Below are 20,902 nucleotides of genomic sequence, written 5' to 3'. Positions count from 1 at the left end.
GGGGGCGGGGTGCTGGGTGGGCCACAGGGCGTGGGAGGATTGGGGTTCGCCTCTCGGGTGGGTGGCGGAGAGCAGGTTAGCTCGGGTGGGGGAGTTGAGAGGGACGCAGTATTGTACGGGGAAAGGGGAAAGGGAATGGAATTTGAGGGGTGCAGAGGAAAGGAATAGGGGAAGGGGTGGGGTCTTGGGGGCAGGGAATAAAGAAGTTGGAGCCGGGGGTTGTGAAGTTCGGAGACTGGCGTGAAGGAAGGGGTTTTTTGAAGGTTGAGGACACAAGGGAGGGATGGAGGGATTGACTGGGTTCCTGGAGAGGAAAGCCGCGGGGCGAGAGGGAGGGAAGAATGGGTGGTGCAGGGGTGGAATGGCGTGGGGATGGGGGAGTAGGCAGGCGGAGAAGAGGTTGGGTTTGGCGACGGGGAGCCACATTTCAGAAGGGCACAAAAGGATTGGAAGGGTAAGGGGTCTGAGAGGAGAGGGGCAGAGAAGCTGGGAGTGGGTGAAGGAGGTGAAGATTTTCCGTGTGGGGGCTGGATTTTGTGTGAGAAGCTGGAGAGTTGGGGAGTGTCGTGATCCTGGAGAGCCTGGCTTGCTGGGGGCAGGGCTGGAAAGTAGAGATCTGGGTGTGAGGCGACCCCCAGCAGGTTGCGGGAGGACCTTCTCCCGGGAGGACCCCGGATCCTTGGGTGGGAAGGCAGGTGGGTCCGTACAGGTTACGGGGGAAAAGAAAGTGGGGAGAATTGATAATTGAATAATGGCAGTGCCACGGAACAATGATGGTGGAACAATGATGGTGGATCGCTAGTTGGCTAAAGGTAGTTTACAACTAGTTTCTGTTTAGGTTTTCATGTTACAAATTTTCTCAAGAATACTACATTTTCAAGTAAACCAAAGGTGTCTGTGGCCTTGGGATGAAAGTCAGGGCTTGACAGATGTTTTCCTGGTGCATGGATGTGGCTAATTTCTGCCCTAGCAGAAAGCAGGGAGGAGGCCTCAGTGTAACTCTGGCCCTGGCCGCGTTCCCACCAACTCTTTCCTGTGATGGCCACGGTTTTTTATTTCCTCCCTGTTCCCCTCCTCCTGGCTTGAGCCAGTGGAGTACCAGGGGGATCAGACAGGTGGGTGAGATTAATTTTTAACATTTTTTTCTAATCCTTAGGGCTGATGACATATTTTTATTCTTAAGCAGCATCATGCAGTGCAAAACTCTTGAACTTTGGAGTAATACAGCCCTAAGATTGCATTCTGGCTCTGCCACTTGCTAACTCTGTTCCTTAATTACGTTACTGTAGTTCGCTGAGCTGCTTCATCTATTAAATGGCAGCAGTGACTTCATAGGATTGATGGTTACATGGAATGGTTACATGGTTATATACCTAGCACAGCGCTTGCCAACTGGTATGTACTTAATAATTGGTGGCCATCACATCTGGTATCTTTAACACCAGTCATTGCTGTGGCCTGCTATTCCTAGGAAGCTGTAAACTTACCTTACTTACTAAAGTTAGGTGTTTTCTTTTTTTTCCCCCTTGGAATTAACATAGGCTCACCTCAGAGTCGTTTTGTTTTGTTTTGAACTAGGGTCTTGCTGTGTACTTCAGGCTGGCCTTGAACTCACTGTAGCCCAGGCGGGGCTTAAACTGGTAATTCTCCTGTTTCAACCTCCCAAGTGCTGGGATAACAGGCATGTGCCAGTGCACACAGCTCAGCTCAGTTTTAACATTATTACCTTCTTGCCTCTGCCCATTCCCTTTCCTCCTCCAGTTCACATGACTTGGATAATCATGCTTAAAAGTCTAAAAAAAACTGGCGTGTTTAGTTACTATGTTATCTTGCCTGTTTATTCAAAGAAGTTGTAGAGAGCTGAATTTTTAATGCAGTAACATTATATTTCATTTATTTGAAGTGGTATGTTTTTGGCTTGCTTATGATGACCAGACAGTAAAATGTGCAATATTGTAGTATTTTTGTTGATATTGTAGGTTACAGAAGTGTAGTGAGCTAGGAGACCCATCTGAATGCCTGTCAATCTGTTGATCTAATAGACCTATAGCTAGTATAGATCTATCTATACTGGATTTTTTTTTTTTTTTTAATGGTAGTACTAGAGATTGAACCCAGGGACTTCGCACTGACTTACACCCCTATCCCTTTTTAAATTTTTGATTTTGAGACAGTCTCACTAAGTTGTTCAGGCTGGGCTTGAACTTGTTATCCTCCTGTCTCAGCCTCCCAGAATGCTGGCATTGCAGGCATGTACCACTACACCCAGCTGGACATTGTTATCCTTGTACAAGTTTTTGCCATGAGCAGGCCCTGTCTGATGTGGTAATACATGCCTGTAATCTCAGCACTTAGGATGCTGAGGTACAAGGATTGCTGTGAGTCCCAGTCTAGCTTGGGTTACACAGTGGGTTGAAGACCAGCCTCAATTACATAGTGAGACCCTGTCTCAAAAACAAACAGATAAACAAAAAACCCAGGTCCTTTCTCCTCAGGCACAGTTTATATTGGCCACCATGTACAACAGACCCCAGCAGAACCAAGTAGAGATGATCTGTGTAGTTTGTCTTACCTTTATGGTTCTTAACTTTGAAAGACTCAAACATTAATTTAATTCGCAGATCATTTTATAGTGCCCATAAACTCCCAGGAAGTGCTTTATTGGGAGAATACAGTTTATATACAAAGTTAGTAATGGAAATCAAAGGTCACCAGGATTCCCTGAGCCAAGGTCAGTTTGTCAAATATAGCTAAAGAAAGAGGCCTTGGGCTACTGTCTGGACTAATGATGCGGGTCTGCTCTTCAGGAAATAGTAAACTGTTTTCATTATTTAGAAATAGAAATAGCATTTGATGAGTAATACTAAAGAAAAAATACAGTTGTCACAGCCAAAATGATCTGGGAATCATTTTGAAAATGATCCCCAGAAGCTGAAACTGCCCAGATTTTGGACAGGGATCAGTGTCCATACTCTGGTCCCAAACTGCTTGTGCCCTCTGCTGGATGGGATTTCACTTTCAGAGTTTTCTTTGGACGTGGTCGTCTATCCACTGATCCACCCAGCTATCTGTCCATCTGTCTGTCCATCTGACTCCAAAGCCTTGGAAGGTCATTACTGGGGAGGAGGATAATGAATAATGCAGACGGGCAGACCCCATTTCATTGTTCAGGGAGCTCATGTGCGCTAATTTATTGTATTATGGGATCTTCCATAGAATTTGTCTGTTATTAGAAGCAAGTCATTTCTTTCTAGGGCCACACTTGTGTCTACTTTCTGATCTGCGGATAGGGTGGGCTCTGAATGGGCAGCACAGAGATAAAGACTAAAGGACAGTGCTTTTCTCCACATCAGGATTAAGGTCTGAGAGGCTGAAGGGACCAGATGCTCACCCCTCCTGGAAGAGGAGCTTAGAGTGATGAGACATCTCCTTAGCAGCAGACACTGAATGCTGGCAGGAGAACAGTGTGGGTTACAAGAGCTGGCACTGTGACGGGTTTTTTTTCCCTTCTTTTTAGTTGTTTAGTTTTTTTCCTGGTAGTACCAGTAGCAATATACTCCCGTCATCTGCTCTGCTTCTACCACCTGCAGAAGAGGCTGGCAAGTGGGGGAGGAGCCTGCAGCTGTTGCCTGCAAGAGGCTCCTAGCAACAGTATCAGCAGGCCCTGCAACTCGGAGCTCTAAATCTTCCCTTAGAGGTCTCACCCTAGCTCTCATTCAGTTCAGCGAGTATCTGTTGACCACTTACTCAGCACTTAGCCGTTAGGCCTGGGAAAAAGAGATGAATCAAGTTCCTTGCTTTCAGAGAGCTCAGAATTCTAGGCACAGTCACAAGTGAACAGAAAATGCACAGTGCTAAGTATTATGTAGAAGGAGACATAGGGTGCTCAGCGAAAACCAGCCAGGCATGGACCGGTACAAGGTTAGGGAAGGGGGTGGCAGTGAGTGAGTGTTAGTGATGAGGAGGAGTTAGCTAGGTCAGAGAGGCAGACAAAGACGCTATGGCGAAAGGGAACAGAGTAGGACCAATCCAGTGGGACAGGAGTGCATGTGCGGCTCACTTAGTCATAGAGAACGCCACAGAGCCGAATCAAGAAGGCTGAGGCTCAGGTGAGGCCAGGCCCTCTTTTCCCGGTGCTTTATACAGAGTTCGGGAGAAAGGTGGACGGTACTGATTCCCAGGCACAGGACATTGTTTCATCTCCGGAGACTCAGGAAGTTTGATCACTGGCTTGTTTGTTGACACTCGTAAGTGACTTCAGGGCCATATTATGACTGCATTGATGCAGAATCAACTGAATTAGTTTACTCAAAAAGTCAGTCATGGTGGCACATGCCTATAATCCCAGCACTGAGGCAGGATTGCTGTGGGTTCAAGGCCAGGCTGGGCTACATAAGCAAGTTCAGTGCCAGCCTGAACTACATCCTGAGACCCTGTCTCAAAAAAAAAATAGAAGTCAATTAGAGTGTTTTAGGGATAATATTAAATCTATAATATTTTAAATTTTATTTCTCTTTTCCTTTTAAATTTCTATAGAAATGAAAAGTAAATACCCTTCATTTAATTTAACACAGCAACTTCTTGTGTATTTTGAAATCTTGTCAGGAAAACATGTATTCATTCTATCTAGTTCTTGGGTTGTAGAAATACCCAACTGTTCTTGTTCGTTTGTGTTTTTGTTTTTATTTGTGGACTTACCTCAAAAGTGTCCCAACAGGACCTTAATAGGTGTGATACCTTCAAGGGCTAGAATAGTTTTTATTTAGCTCTTGTGATGAGCCCTTTATTTGTAGATTAAAAAAAAAAAATCCTTTGCATGTGGCTTATTTAAGGTTTAGCAAATAAGTGAGCTTTCGTTCCACAGCTGTCTACTCAGGGGCTGTAACATGCCAGGGTACTGTGTTAAGGAGTCTGGACAGGCATGGTGGTGCACGCCTGTAATCCCAGTACTCGGGAGCCTGAGGGAGGAAGATCATTGCAAGTTCAAGACCAGCCTGGGCTACAAAGTGAGTTCAAGGCCAGCCTGAACTGCATAACGAGACTCTGTCTCAACAAGACAAAAAGGGAGTCTGAAAGAATTAAACATGGCCCCATCTCTCAGAGGGCTCAGAGCAGTAAAAGGTTGGCCCAGAACAAATGAGCAGCACAACAAAGAAGTATGTGGAAGCTGGCATGGTGTCACATGCCTGTAATCCCAGCCCTGGAGGCTGAGGCAGGACAATTGCTGTGAGTTCAAGGCCAACCTGGGCTATATAGTGTACGTAACGAGTTCAAGCCCAGTCTGAATTACATAACAAGACCTTGTCTTTAAAAAAAAAAAAAAAAAAAAGTGTGTGGAAGGTGCCAAGCTAGGAAGGGTGTTCTTTCTGGTTTTATTTTTTTTCCTCTGTGTGTAAATTGTTTTGTTTTGTGTTACTTTTGGAGACAGTCTTGCTTTGTAGTTCAGGCTGGCCTTGATCTCACAGCAATCCTCCTGCCTCAGCCTCCTAAGTGCTGGGATTACAGGCATGTACCACCACTCATGGCTCTGGCTGTATTTTTTTTTTTTTTTTTTTTTTTTTTTTTTGGCTGTATTTTTAAATGCTTTCAATTTCTGCAATTTTAACTGTTTCATAATGTTGCATGTTGCATGGAATGGATAATTTTTATAGTAGTACTCCAGTTGTTGGACTTTCAGGTTGTTTCCAGTTATTTTGCTAATGTAAACTATGTTGCCACGAAGTTACTTGTAAAAGAATTGTCACTGACATCTGTGATAACTTCAGGGTACGTTTTTAGAAATGAGATTTGACCTGGGGCTTGAATGATGAATGTATCACTAGATAGTTAAGAAGAAGGTAGAAAGGGGCATTCCAGGTAGAGACAGGGGAGGCAGCCTGAGGTTCTAAAGTCCATGGGCACATTTTCCCCCACACTGGCCACAGGGCTGCTTGGTAAGCTCATAAAGCTTCGGGCACAGCGTAGTGAAGTTTCAAGTTCCAGATGGCATTTTAATTGGGTCTCCTTCCATGTGCCTTGCTTTCACAGTCACAACCAGGCAATGTCTTACTACCTCAACTCAGAACAGCACCTGGACCCGGGCCCCATCTATGTGCGGGAGAACGGGCAGCTGCACATGGTCAGCCTGGCCCGTGGTGGCGTCAGGAGCAGCCTTAAGAGGCCAAGTCCTTTCAGACTGTTTCCCAAAGGCTTTTCTGTGGAGCTTTGCATGAACAGGGAAGACGACACCGCACAGAAAGAAAAGACAGATCACTTCATCTTCACATACACCCGAGAGGGGAATCTTCGCTACTCTGCCAAATCCCTCTTCAGCCTTGTCCTGGGCTTCATCTCTGACAATGTGGATCACATTGATTCCCTCATCGGCTTTCCTGAGCAGATTGCTGAAAAGCTGTTCTCTGCTGCTGAAGCCAGACAAAAATTCACACAGCCAGGTGCAGGGCTTCGGGCTTTACAGAAGTTTACAGAGGCCTATGGAAATCTGGTGCTCTGTTCCCTGTGCTTGCGAAACAGGTGAGCGTTCTCCTTAGGAGCTTGAAGATTTTAAAGGGTGTGTTTATTCTGTCGACCTCTGAGAGTTTGAACCTTCCCCCATCAAATAATATAGTACTTCAGTTTGGAACTTCTAAATACAGAGTGGTAGGCCATTTTGAGAAATACCAGCTTTATTACCTACTTATCTCCCACACCACACTTAGATTTCTTTTGAAAATGTTTTATAAAGACTAGTTGATTGCCACAACTCCACCAGTAGATTGGAAATACTTTATAACCAGCTTTCCTAATAAGAGAAATCAGAAAAGACCACAGTGAGGTGGGTGGGGTGGCACACATTTGTAACCCTAACACCCAGGAAGCTAAGGCCAGAGATCAAATTCAAGGCCAGCCTGGGCCATATAGCAAGACCCTGTCTCAAAAAGAAGGCAAGGGAAAGAACATGTAATTTACCAAATACCTGTTAGTATGCTTTCCAGGGTGTGAAGATGAATAGCCAGAATTCTTGGCCTTGTTTCAGGTGTGTCTGTTTGTTTGTTTTTTGAGACACAAGCTGGCCTTGAACTCACTGTGGAGGCCAGGCTGGCCTTGAACGTGTGACAGGTCCTCCTCCCTCAGGCCCCAGAGTGCTGGAATTACAGGAGTCCACCACTATGCCCCACTATTTCAGGTTTTTGTTTTTGGTGGTTTTTTTGGAGACAAATCTCACTATGTAGTTCAGGCTGGTCTTGAACTCACTGTGTAGGCTAGAGTGGCCTTGAGCTTGTGACAGTCCTTCTGCCTCAGCCTGAACAGGCATTGTTTCCATTTTAAAGCTAGTAGAAGCTGGGCGTGGTGGCACACGCCTATAATCCCAGCACTCGGGAGGTTGAGGCAGGAGGACCGTTAGGAGTGAGACCAACCTGGGCTACAAAGTGAGTTCAAGACCAGCCTGAATTGCATAGCAAGACTCTGTCTCAAAAAGACAAAAAAAAAAAAAAAAAAAAAAAACCCACAAAAAACCTTAGCAGATACTTACTGTTAGATAAAAAAGTAACATAGACTAAGTGGCTAGAATTTCATATATCCAAAAGTTGAGAAATTCTCTAATAAAGCAGATATTTTTTCTTGTAATTTGCCTTTGCTCATATGCTTTTGTGTATTCAAAATTTTTATTATACTGTTATGTAAGAACACGTTCAGGCCCCGGGCATGGAGGCACATGCCTGTAGTGAGTAGTGGTAGTGAGTTCCAGGGCAGACTGGGGTACATAGTGAGACACTGTCTCAAAATAAAAAGGCAGTGAATGAATCAACCAAAAAGACCACAACAGACAATTCAAACAGAATCATGGAGAGGTATAAAGCCTCCCTCCTGCCTCATCTCTTCTTTCCAAAGGTGCTGCTAGCACCCCTTTTCTGTCATTCCAGAGGTATTCTCTTCAGCAGCTGTGCACTGCGTACAGTGGTAGGCACCCTGCTTTCTTCATGTCATTTGGAAATCATTTATCATAAATATTGCAGACTTTTAAAATAGCTCTATAATATACCACCACCTTAATCTTTTTATGATTAGAAACTGTAAAAGGCAGCTTATAGGTGCCTGGTCAGTAGGACCAGTGAAATGAGACCAGATAAAAAGTATATAATAAACAAAAGCCATAGCAGAAAATATAGCTAAATGCATATACTTAAATATAAAAAGAATTATTTAATTGGCTGTAGAGTTAGTGGTTTCACCAGAAGCCAAATACTGTATTTTCAAAAGAAAGGCATAGATATGTGCTGAAAAGAACAGAACCCAAGATTCATAGTTAAAAAAGCTCTGCCTGTGGTGGTCTTGGACCTGATGGGGCCTGGGCTGCCACCAGTGGGAAGAAAACTAACCTTGCCTAGGTGAAGTCAAACCATATTTCATCATAGCTCCCATTAAATACACAGGTTTCTCCTTTATTTATTTCAAGTTACGTTTCTAGTTGAAAAATGAGAACACTGAAAAATAACACTATAGCGTATACCTTGTTTTAAAGTTATTTTATAAGAACATACACTATTTGGGAAATATATAAAACTGTAATATGTAAAAATTCATAATCCCACCCTGGTAATCATTTTCAAATACGTATTTTTTTTATACATTTGGGAATATGTTCTCTGCAAGTTTTTTTTTATTTGAGACAGGGTCTCACTATGCAGTTCAAGCTGGTCTTGAACTCACTGTGTAGCCCAGGCTGGCCTCAAACTTGCAATGGTCCTCTTGCCTAAACTTCTGCAGTGCTGGGATTACAAGCATGTGCCGCCACACCTGGCTCTGCAACTGTTTTTTTCTGTGTTTTTTTTTTTTTTGTCTTTTTGAGACAGGGTCTCGCTATGCAGTTTAGGCTGGCCTTGAGCTCACTTTGTAGCCCAGCCTGGTCTCGAACTTGCAGCGATCCTACTGCCTTAGCCTCCCAAGTGCTGGGATTACAGGCATGTGCCACCATGCCTGGCCTTGCAACTGTTTTTTAATCACCTACTCTTGTAGCTTAAGTGCATCTCATACATTTGAAAATGCTGAGTATGCATTTGTTCCCATGGTCAGGTTGGTCATATTGTGATGAAACTAGCACTTTTATTCATGTTTGATGAGCATATCAATTAGGAGAGCATTTCTGGAAAGCACCTTAGTAATGTATATTAAGAGTCTTAGCTGGATATAGTGGCACATACCTATAATCCCAGCACTCAGGAGGCTGAGGCAAGAGGATTGCTGCGCGTTCAGGGCCAGCCTGGTCTACATAGCAAGTTCAAGGCTAGCCTGGACTGCACAGGGAGACCTTGTCTCAAAAAAAAAAAAAGTCTGTTTCAGTCTCCAATGAGGCCAGGTGTGGTGGCACATGCCTGTAATCCCAGCACGCAGGAGGCTGAGGCAGGAGGATCATTGCGAGTTTGAGGCTGGGCTACAAAGTGAGCTCAAGACCAGCCTGAATTGCATAGTGAGACCCTGTCTCAAAAAGACAAAAAAAAAGAAATAAGAACAAGTGTTTTTATATAACAGTGGTCATTGTAATACTCTTTGTACAACTGAGAATCTGAAAACCAAATGTCCACTATAGGGAATTTGTTCAAGCAAATTATTGGTGTAGTTATCTGGTGAAGTATATAGAACTGTTAAGATAATATTTTAGGGTCATTTAAAATGTTTAATAAGATGATTATAGTATGGTAAATGAAAAAAGAATGGTACATATTGTAGGATCCCAAGTTTTTTTTCTTTTTTGTGTGTGTGCACACATGTGCATGCATGCTTTACTGTTACCACTGAGCTGTGCTTGCAGCCCCTATTTTGTTTTTACTTTTTATATATTTATTGCATATATGGAAAGAAAAAAGAACCCAAAATATAATCTAGACCATGGGATTGCAATTAGTTTCATTTTCTTTATATTTTTTCCATATTTAATACTTTTTTCTCCAGTAAGCATGTATTATTTTATTTTTATTTATTTTGTAGTACTGAGGATGGAGCTTAGTACCTTCATAATGAGCCGCATCCCCAGCCCTTTTATATATTTTATTTTGAAACAGGGTCTCACTGTGTTGCCTATACTGGCCTCCAACTTGACACCCCTCTGCCTCAGCCTCCCAGGTACTGGTAGCACAGACGTGTGCCTGTGCTGAGCAGGCATGTATTGATTACATTTATTATCAGAAAGTATAGGGAACATTTTTAACATAATCTTTTGGATCATATTTTATTGCAGTAATTCTAAACTTCACTGTCTCCTTGAGGTATGAGTGGATTTTTTAGTTGTGATCAAAAAATCTTTTTTCTCCTTTTGATTCCTCAGAGGAAAATAACAGGCAGTAGGTTTGCAATTCATGGCTGAAAGTATACCAACATAGTTTTGCCAGCACAAAAGGGGGTCAGATCATAAGGAATGAGCTTGAGAAGATAATTGAAACTAAGATAAGCACTTGCTCTCTTGGGTTAAGACACAGAGATGTCTGCGAAAAGAAGCACCCAGTATCTTTGCAGCTGGCTTCCAATCCTGCAAAACTCTCTCTTCACTGGTTGAAACCCCGGTGATTTTTAATTCTACTGGTGATCACAGGGAAACACCTAGGATTTTCTTAAAGTAACACCTTGTGTTACCAAATAATAATAGTTAGGGTTTAATGGGAGCCTTTAAGATGCATGTGCTTTTTTTTTTTTTTTTTTGCCTTTTTTAGACAGGGTCTCACTATGCAGTTCAGGCTGGCCTTGAGTGTACTTTGTAGCCCAGGCTGGTTTCAAACTCACAACGATTCTCCTGCCTCAGCCTCCCAAGTGCTAGGATTATAGGCATGTGCCACCATGCCCAGCTGCCATGTGCTTTTTAAATACTATTTCTGTTTTTCTTAATTCTGAAAAGAAGTAAGCCCCATTTTCTTAGGTGGAGAAATTGAAGCTCTGAAAGCTTAACATGACTTTCTCACAATCACACGAATAATTAGGGCTGCTAATTATTCAGGTGGGGTTCCAGTACCTCAAGCCTTCTCTGCCAAGCAGTGAGGCCAGTGATCAGTTGAGCACTGTACTTCTAATTTTGGTTGGATGTAAGAAGAAAAATCCACCCTGCTTCTTCCCCTCCGATTATTCTATTCTGTTTTTGGTGATTGTAATCCTTCTGATAGAAGAGACAGGAACTTTTTTTTTGTTTTTGTGGGGAAGATTTGAGACAGTATCTGGCTATGTAATACAGGCTGGCCCTGAAGTCTCTTATGTAGCCCAGGCTGGCCTCAAACTCACAACGATCCTCCTCCCTTAGCCTCCCGAGTGCTGGGATTACAGGCATGAGCCACCACTCCTGGCTGTGTTTTTCGTATGCTTTACTGTTACCACTGAGCCGTGCTTGCAGCCCCTATTTTGTTTTTACTTTTTATATATTTATTGCATATATGGAAAGAAAAAAGAACCCAAAATATAATCTAGACCATGGGATTGCAATTAGTTTTATTTTCTTTATATTTTTTCCATATTTAATACTTTTTTGCAAAGTGAGTGCACTTTGTAGCCCAGGCTGGTCTCGAACTCACAATGATTCTCCTGCCTCAGCCTCCCAAGTGCTAAGATTATAGGCGTGCGCCACCACGCCTGGCTGCCATGTGCTTTTTAAATACTATTTCTGTTTTTCTTAATTCTGAAAAGAAGTAAGCCCCATTTTCCTAGGTGGAGAAATTGAAGCTCAGAAAGCTTAACATGACTTTCTCACAATCACACGATTAATTAGGGCTGCTAGAATATAGCCCAAACAGTTGCAAGAGAGCATACTAGTCCAGGCTTACCTTGAACTCATGATCCCCCTGCCTGAGCCTCTCTACAGTGGGGCTACAGGCGTGTTCGGTCATGCCCAGTGAGAAATGAACTCTAAAAATAAATAAAAGAACATAAAAATAAATAAAGAAAAGAAAAGCTGTTCATTGTTTTTCATATGCCACAGATACCTGGTGATTTCAGAAAAGCTTGAGGAGATTAAGTCTTTCCGGGAGCTGACCCGCCTGGATCTTTCCTGTTGCAAACTTGGAGATGAGCATGAACTCCTAGAACATCTCACCAGCGAGGCCCTGTCCAGGTACTGTCCTAGTGTCACTTGTTGGTGAATTATTGTCATTTTTTCAAAGCATGCTCTAATGAGATCATCTTCTAGAATGTGGATTACTTCCAATCCCATTTTGTTTGCTAATTTATTTTTGTAAAATGTTTTCAATCTCCATCTGGTATAAACAGTATAAATTGGACAACTGATAGAACAGTCAATCAGTTGTTTATTTGTTCTAAACAACCTTTATTTCAACATGTAGTACTCAAACCTACCTGGTCTCAGTCTTTTTCCCTTTATTCATTCCTCGTTTATTGTAACAAGAGATGAAAAATCACCACTTGTCACAGTCATTACTGTGTACTATTTAAGCTTTCACTGAACTATATATTATAAAGACAATGAACTACTTTTTATTAGATAGTTATGTTTGGGGGAGTTGGTACATGTATATATTAGATCTTGATCATTTTTGGTCCCTTCCTGCCCTCTCCCCTCCCAGAAGATGAGCTATTAAAGACAACCAGATAAGTTGTTTTCAAGAGCCATGATTTAAAGCAATAGTCCAGTTCGTGTGGTTCACACACACTGTCAGCTAATCTCAGATTGCTAAGCCTGGCTGGTAGAGCAGAGGCCAGATGGATCCTGTCTGTGTTCATCAACACCCAGAAGGATCACGCACCTGCACCCTACCTGCTATGGGGCACCCTGACTGTGATGCACCAATTTCAAGTTAGCCAGACGGACTGGGCTATGGTTATTCCTTAACAAACTGAGTCTGAAAATCTAGACTTCTAAAGCTGGTTAGAATGAGAGGATTGCTTTACAAAAGGAATTCTCAAAGGAGTTCTTTAGCAGGCTTTCCTGACCTATTTAGAATGTGTTTGGTTTTCACATAGTTTATCCATACTGCGGCTTTTGTGTTAAACATGGGATATTTATCCCCTAATAGCAGCCCCTGTTTACCTCATTACCATATCTCTGTGGTGCCCTGTGCCATTGAAATTAGTACTACAACACACTTTGATCTGTAGATTACCCCGCCCTCCAGAACCGAAATGATAGTGAAAGAGCCTTCATTTTGTTCAGTGCAATGGGTGTAAAATAACAGCAATATAGGATATTTTATATTGAAATAAAATGTTGCAAAGCCTGTTCTCAAACTCTTCAAGTTATTTATTGTGGACTTTGTTTCCTTAGTATAACTGAACTCCACCTGAAGGATAATTGTTTATCTGATGCTGGGGTGCGGAAAATGACAGCACCAGTTCGTGTGATGAAAAGAGGCCTTGAGAACCTAACGTTGTTAGACTTATCTTGTAAGTTTTATGAGCAATTCTGATGATTGTGGGAAGAGTATCTTCAGTAATCATCTAGTTCTTCCTCTTTGTTTTAGAGTGATGAAGGAAAGCTGGCCCTCCCAGGTGCTGTAGCAGGCTAGTGGCAGAGCAGGGCTAAGTCCAGAGGCTCTGACTCCTGACCCAGTACCTCTCAGCCTGTCACCACTTCCAGTCAGTAGGGAAAGCCCTCTCAGATCATCCATGCCACTCACTGTGCACACAGGGCAGCTTTCCTTCCTATTTGTGGTATACATAAAGGACATCAGCTGTTTTTCTTTGAATCTCTGATGCACAGTATCTGTCATACTCTGCTGGGTCCTTTTTTGTCAGTATTTACCCAGTGAAAAGCTAGATGAATCCACAGTTATGGTGACTTACACAGGACTAACCAGATAGGGACTTCAAAGGTAGGAAATCAATACATTTTTTTAGCATTGAGCATCTGTTGACCCTATGGCAGGACACTGTGGTGCCAGAAGAATAAAAAGAAAAAGCAAGGGTGTAAGGTCACAGGTCTTCCTTGCTCTGCCACTTCTGCTGCTGTTTAACCCTCTGAGCCTTGTAAATGACAGTAATGAATGCCACGCCCTATTTCCCAAAGAAATAAATTATTGGATGTTTTTATCTCTTGGTAACTGCTGTGCCAGGCACATAGCTTATATAGGAGAGGACAGTGCTGAATGCAGTACTCTGATTTGAGATGACAAATAAGAAACATTTCTGGACAAAATGAATGTTAGAGTAGTAACAGCTTCTGTAGCTAAGCATCATTGAAATTTTTCTTTTAATAAGAAAATGTTTTTATTTTAGAGGTAAAATACCCCTGAATAAACATGGTGGCTAATTTTAGTAGATGTTTATATATGCTGTGTTCATATGGGTTTAGAGTAAACCCCTTGGGTTAACTGTCTGATTCACAGACTTTTCTGTTCATCCCCAGCTCCTCTGTGGCTAGGGCTAGGAAGAGCTTCAGGATACGTAGTGTGACTGCTTCCTGTTACAAATAGAGAAAATAAGACCCCTAGATTTAGTTTACTCTGAAAAGTTTGCCCACTCAATATTTTATAGTTAATCATTGCCTGAATTTTTTCCTGAGCTTATAGTTGGCATTTTAGCAGCAGTTATATTGTAACAGAATGCTGCTTTGTTTTGACATCTAGGTAACCCTGATATCACAGATGCAGGAATTGGATACCTCATTTCTTTTCGAAAACTAAACCACTTAGATATCTCTGGAACAGGACTCAAGGTAAGACTTTTAGATTCTTTCATTTTTCTAAATGTTATTTATTTATGTAGGTTTTATTGAGATAAGGTCTTACTATGTAGCTCAGGATGGTCTTCCCAGACTGGCCTCAAACTTAACAGCAGTCCTCCTGCCTCAGTCTCCCAAGTACTGGGATTATAGAACTATAGCCAGCTCTCTAAATTTATAATTTGATATTTTGCTTCTGCTAATTGGTGTTCAGAAAGGGTTGGTATTTGTGATGGTCTTTATTTGCTATTGATCACTCATGGTGATCCTTCTGCCTCAGCCTCTTGGAGTGGTGGGACTATATACCCTTTCATTATTTCCTATTGAACATAAGAAAGAATTGGTCGAATGTGTTCACATTTCTGGTCTGTCTTTCCTTCTTTAGGATATCAAAACTGTCAAGCACAAACTTCAGACTCACATAGGCCTTGTTCATTCCAAAGTGCCTTTGAAGGAATTTGATCATGGTAACTGCAAGACAGAGGGCTGGGCTGACCAGGTACTTCAGATTTTTGTCCCCGACAGTTAAAATGGCTTTTCATTTTAATTCCGGGTGTGTTATCTAACACGTTGAACAAGTAATAATCCTCTTGGTATTCCTTGGCTGAATTGTCCTCTTTATGTCAAATCAAACTCACTGATGGGCCATAACTCACCTACCCACAGAGCTAGTGTTGGAAGCCAGGCCTCATCCCGCATTGTCTGAGGGCCCCTTCTTTACAGGACCTGGGAGAAAATGCCATTGTACAAATGACTCAAAAAATAAATACTTCTGGTTTAATATGCACAAAAGCTGTCTGACCTAACTTCAGGACAGATTCTGTTTGTGTGTATATACAGGAGAGAAGAAACTGGTGTGGCACTGATAAGAACTCAGAGCTGACTCCTCCATGCCACAAATATGGCAGCTATTCCATCATGCGTGTTTTGGATCAGCTCCAAGTGCCCCTGTATTGCTGCCTCCCTGGTGTCTCCTACATCACCTCCAGGGAGGTGATGCTACGTCAGGTAGTTGGGTAGATCCATCATCCCCACCGTGGCCTGGAGCCCAGGAATGGGATCCGGGACAGAATAGCTTGATGGTTACTCTAGGTGTCTACCAGGAAACGCTCGTTTACAGCATCGGAAGGGAAGGGCACTACCCACAGGCAAGCTGGAATTAATTTGCACTGACCTACTTGGCTACTTTCTGATCTCCTATTTAAGCCTGTGCTTTACCAAGTTGAGCAAGCCCCTTCAGATCAAGCCCCCAAGCCACTCGGGGCAGGGATAGGGTGGTCATCACAGACTTCATGCGGTTCAGTAGCAGGTGGTAAGGTGGAAACAGCATAGGTTGCAGCTCAGACTCAGGCTTGGGATCCCAGCTCAACAACCTAAATCATGACCAGAGGCAATTTTGAGTCTTTGTTTCTTCATCCCTAAAATGCAGAAACTAGGACTTTTTTTTTACAGAACTTGGAAAGAATCAAGTAAAATACCCACTGGCCTGAAAGTAAGTTGACTAGGCTGGTTGGTGCCCCTCCTGTCATCTAACCTCAGCAGGACCCTGTGTTTGGTGGCATTGCTTTGCCGTATCATTTGTTGATCCTTACCAAAATTGCTTCCATCTGACCTCAGCAGGTGATGCGGACAATGAGCCCATCTCACCCGGGTCCACTTCCTTCTCTATCTCTGATTGAAAGTTTTTCCATTTCTTTAACAGTGTTGTACTTAACCTCCCAGTTAATAAGAACAGATATGCCACTTTATTTCAGTAACAGGTTCTTTTTTTTTCTTCTTTCTCTTTTAAAAAAGTCCTATTCCCAAAGGTCTCCAGCTTCCTCTCTGATACTTCCTAATAATTATTTTTCCCCTGCTTCTCTTCTGTGTCTTGTGAGTGTCACACTCTGCTGGCTGTTTTATTTATGTGTATAAACTATCCTCATTATCCATTGTAGCTATGTATTGTTTGCTTGGTTGGTTAGTTTGTAGAGACAGGGTCTCTCTGTGTAGTCCAGGCTGGCTTTGAACTCACTGTGTAGCCCTGGCTGCCTCAACTCATGGTGATCCTTCTGCCTCAGTCTCTTGGAGTGGTGGGACTATATACCCTTTCATTATTTCCTATTCTTATCTCTCCAGCTCACCCCTGCCTACTCTGCCCCTAGGTAAGTTCTTGCTGTCTAGTTCAGACCTCCGTTATTCTACTAGAGGTGTTTTTGGAAGGTGGCAAGAGATCTCATTCTTCATCTGCCTTAGCATTTCTGTAGATTTGATGTAAAAATGCATGCCTTATGATTTTTCTTTCTACTGATTCCTTATTTTCTTTTATACTCTGCTACCCTGATGGTCTTAGCTTTTCTCAGGGATTTAATAGTCTGTGCAGAAAAAACTGTACCCTCTTAGACACTAGACCCATTCCCAGATATTGTCCATAGATTGGCCTGGCACCTCAAATTCAGCTTGTTTGGAATTGAACTTACTTTCTTATTCCCCATTCCAAATAGTGCCCCCCCCCCACTATTGGACAGATTTCTTCTCTTGGACCAGTTTCTTCTCTCCTGTATATACACACAAACAGAATCTGTTCCCCCCCACTGTGTGCGTGCGTGTGTGTTAGGGTTGAACCTATGTGCCCAGCTGTTTTTTATTTTGAGGCAGTTTGCTTAAGTTGGTCACGTTTGGGCTCAAACTTGTTTGCTTCAGCCGCCCTAATAACAGATTACAGGCGTGTGCCACCATGCCCGGCTCCCAAATAGCTCTTATTGGCATTTTTATTCTTTGTAGTATAGCAGCAGGTTCACTTGATCTTTCCTGTTTATTCCTGCAAGGTACCATAGGAGAGTCTGCACGCCATGTTTACTGAGTGCTTTCTGTGTGGCGCAGGCTATGCTGAGCGTGTCATGCATGTTCCTTAACCCTGTCACAGCTCTGTAGAATATGTCTTCTTATTCTGTTTTTCAGATAAAGAAATTGAAATTCAGAAATTGTATCTCTTGCTGAGGGTCTCCTGGCTAGTGAGTGGTGCAGCCAACTCTAGACTTTATTCTCAAATGTCACTGTCCTGCTCTGTGCCCTGAAAATGTTTTTCTTGGCTATTTTTATGATTGTTTCATTACATATCATGAGAAATAGTAAATGCAACATTCTTGTTACTCATGGTAAATTGAAGTGATCATTTACTTTTCTTTCTTGTATTTTTATCTATCTTGTACTTGACCAAATGTCCAGAAGAATTTGTAGTAACTTATAACAGAAATATATTTTTTAACAATTAAAAAAACAAAAACTGATCATGAAGTGTTATGAGAATATGAAAATGTGAGCATTTTATGCACATGAATGTTTGGGTTACAGTTTGTGTATTTTAAGAGGTTTCTGGGAATATATGAAAAGGATTATGGTTAAGGTTTTCAATTTTAGTACTGTGTTTAGTTTCAGGATATGCAACTTATTTCTAGCTTGAAATAAGAATGGGAATAGACAGAGTTGACTTTGTGGACTTTGCCTGAGTCTCACAGGTACATGCATCCAACTTACTTGTTTTCTGACTCAACTCTTGTGTGAGAACAGAAAATCCAGACTTGACTTGGTTCTTGTTTTTATCACCAATTATCCAAAATAGTATTTACCATATAGGAGTTTGTGTTTGTGAAAAGGGAAGAAAAAGGTTTAAGAATAAAAGTTTAAAATTTTGTTTGGATTCACATCTTTCCAAATAACCTTTTAGGTCGTTCTGCAGTGGGATCGTTTGATTGTGGAAGCCTTGAAGCCACCAAGTGTTCCTGAACCTCGAATGACACCTCAGTACTTCTGTGAGAAATTCTCTTTTCTTGGGTTTTTGCATGCTTAATCAGCCTGTCTTCTTTCAGTGGTAAAATTATGATAGTGTTGACTTATTTATGATCACTATGACTAGTATTCCTGTAATCCCAGCTCTCGGGAGGTTGAGTCAGGAGGATCATTCACGTTTGAGGTCAACCTAAACTATGTAGCAAGACCCTGTCTCAAAAAATAAACAAACAACCACAACAACAAAGACTAGTGTTCCTTAAAAAGTAAGTTCACACTGAGTACCAGCACCAGGAAGATAGCTTTTTATAATGTATTTACAGCCTATCTTGTTCCAAGATTTATGGTAGTACAAAACTACAGCACAGTACAGTACAGAAGATTACAAAGAAATTAAGTGTAATCAAAAGGTGGAAGTGTAGGGTTGGAGATGTAGGTTTTTTTTTTTTTTTGGAGATATAATTTAATGACAGATGCCTTGCTTAGCATGCAGGAGATCCTGGATGGGGGTGAGGGCAACCCACATGTCCATCAACAGATGAATAAAATACAAGAAAAGGGAATTTGATACAAATGCTGTTTCTAAAAATCTGATTGTTCTGTGAGGTTTCCAGAGTAGTCAGATGAACAGTGAAAGTAGTCAGGGTCTGGGGAGAGGGAAGAAGAGGGAGTAACTGAGTAGTACTGTTTACTATTTGATAGTTGCAGAGTTTCTGTTTTGTGAGATAAAAAGGTCTGGAGATAGATGGTGGTGGTGATCACACAGTGTAAATGTGCTTAATACCACTGACCTGTACCCTTAAAAATAGTTAAGATGATAAATTTTATGTTGTATATATTTTACTGTAATTTTATTTTTGGGGGTTTTTTTGTCTTTGTTTTTTGAGACAGGGTCTCGCTCTGCAGTTCAGGCTGGCCTTGAGCTTACTTTGTAGCCCAAGCTGGTCTCAAACTCGCAATGATCCTCCTGCCTCAGCCTCCCTTACAGGCGTGTGCCACCACGCCCGGCTTTACTGTAATTTTAAAGAAAAGGAATAAGATGATGAAATCAAAGTGAAAGAAATGTAAAGGTGGCAAAGTAATCCAGGACATCCCAGAAGATACAAACAAAATAAGGTCATATTGTTACTTTTATATCACCCTTATGAAGTAGGTTTTTATATTCTTAGAGTGATGAAAAAACTGAGTCTCAGACAAGTCCCTGACTGGACTTATCTATCAGTGTCCAGTGTGCGTCCATACCTGCAGTGTGCTGACGCACGTGCCACTGTCACCAACACACAGCAAAATGCCTTGGCTGCAGCACTCACGTGTGTGGGCCTGTCTCCTTCCCTCAGTCATCTCTAGCCGTAGTATGCTGGCTTAGTGACGTCACACCCGCCCTTGTCGCTCTTCTAGATCCAAATCGAGCACTTGTGGGAGCCTCGAGGATGTGTGCCCTGGCAGACACCCACATGAACTCTTCTGGAAAACTCCAGTTCTATAAAGAGAAAGCCCTGGACTGCCATGGGCCATTGTTGAAACATGAAGCTTCCTCCAACCCAGAGTCAAAGAATAACAAGAAGAGAACTTTTGAGGAGTCAGAGCAGGAGCAGAATAATTCTTCCCAGGCTTCAAAGCAGAAGTACGTGTGTCTTGCTGTGGAGGACTGGGACTTGTTAAACTCCTACTGACTGGCAGATACAGGTTGACTTTTCTACCTTCAACTCTAGCGTGTGAGGAGAGGGGACTGATAATTTACGTTTTGTTTGAATTTACCTATGACATTAGCATAGCAAGCAGATATTTCTACTTTTGTGGTGGGGAGGGGAATAATATGGAAGTATGTAATAATTTCTAATGTATATTTTCAATACACAGTAATTTTTTCAAATAAACCTTTTTGCTGTCCTTAAGTTCTGCTTGTGAATTATAGACTCGAGCCACAGAAAATAACACTTAGGGATGGAAGGCAATGGACACCAACGGGGCGGCCTCACGTGATTCGTTACACTACAGTTTGACCCAGCTAGTAGCATTCATACAGTGGTGCCTCTGTTCACCAACTTAATTTGTTTCATGATTTGGGGAAAGATGGCTGTGTTTGCGTTTGTGTGGAGAGGATGCCCATGGTCATGCTTGTCACTGAGGCAGAGCTTTTGAACAGAAGCAGCATTTTGCCAACTGCTTTTGTTTGCAAACAGAAGGATTTATGAACTGAGGTATTACTGTATATGAATGAAACTACCGCTTACTGAATGCCTGCTCTGTGCCATGTCCTGTTCCCACACCAATGGTGTAGGTAGGAGCCAGCCCCAAGAGTTCAGACAAGTCACTTAGCCTCAAGCTAAGTGATGTTCAAATGTGTACTCCTTTGCAGCCAACTCTAAAGCCCATTCTGCTACATTGAATTCTCAAACAACATTTGCCATTTATTAATACCCCAGACATTAAGGCTTCCTGGGCTGTAGGGTTTCAGTTGCAACTCCTCAGTTCTGATTAGTAGCCCAGGATCAGCCAAGCACA

The 20,902-nt window shown here is 42.2% G+C and overlaps 1 protein-coding gene across 1 annotated transcript in view; it reads left to right on the top strand.

The window, feature by feature from the left end:
• The window catches only part of Lrrc42 (leucine rich repeat containing 42), a 20,652-nt gene extending 360 nt beyond the window's left edge, over positions 1-20,292 (top strand). Inside the window, exons 2-8 of the mRNA XM_005398542.1 lie at positions 6,028-6,513; positions 11,936-12,067; positions 13,235-13,353; positions 14,535-14,623; positions 15,015-15,128; positions 18,336-18,420; positions 19,796-20,292. Coding sequence (XP_005398599.1) covers positions 6,041-6,513; positions 11,936-12,067; positions 13,235-13,353; positions 14,535-14,623; positions 15,015-15,128; positions 18,336-18,420; positions 19,796-20,070 — 1,287 coding nt within the window. The 5' untranslated portion in view covers positions 6,028-6,040 and the 3' untranslated portion in view covers positions 20,071-20,292. The remainder of the gene's footprint in view (positions 1-6,027; positions 6,514-11,935; positions 12,068-13,234; positions 13,354-14,534; positions 14,624-15,014; positions 15,129-18,335; positions 18,421-19,795) is intronic.
• Positions 20,293-20,902: the final 610 nt, after the last annotated feature.

The sequence above is a fragment of the Chinchilla lanigera genome, unplaced genomic scaffold, assembly GCF_000276665.1.
Source record: "Chinchilla lanigera isolate Chin_1 unplaced genomic scaffold, ChiLan1.0 scaffold00063, whole genome shotgun sequence".
Classification (NCBI taxonomy): Eukaryota; Metazoa; Chordata; class Mammalia; order Rodentia; family Chinchillidae; genus Chinchilla; species Chinchilla lanigera.
Note: the sequence above shows the minus strand (reverse complement) of the source record. Positions and strands in the feature narration are given on the sequence as shown.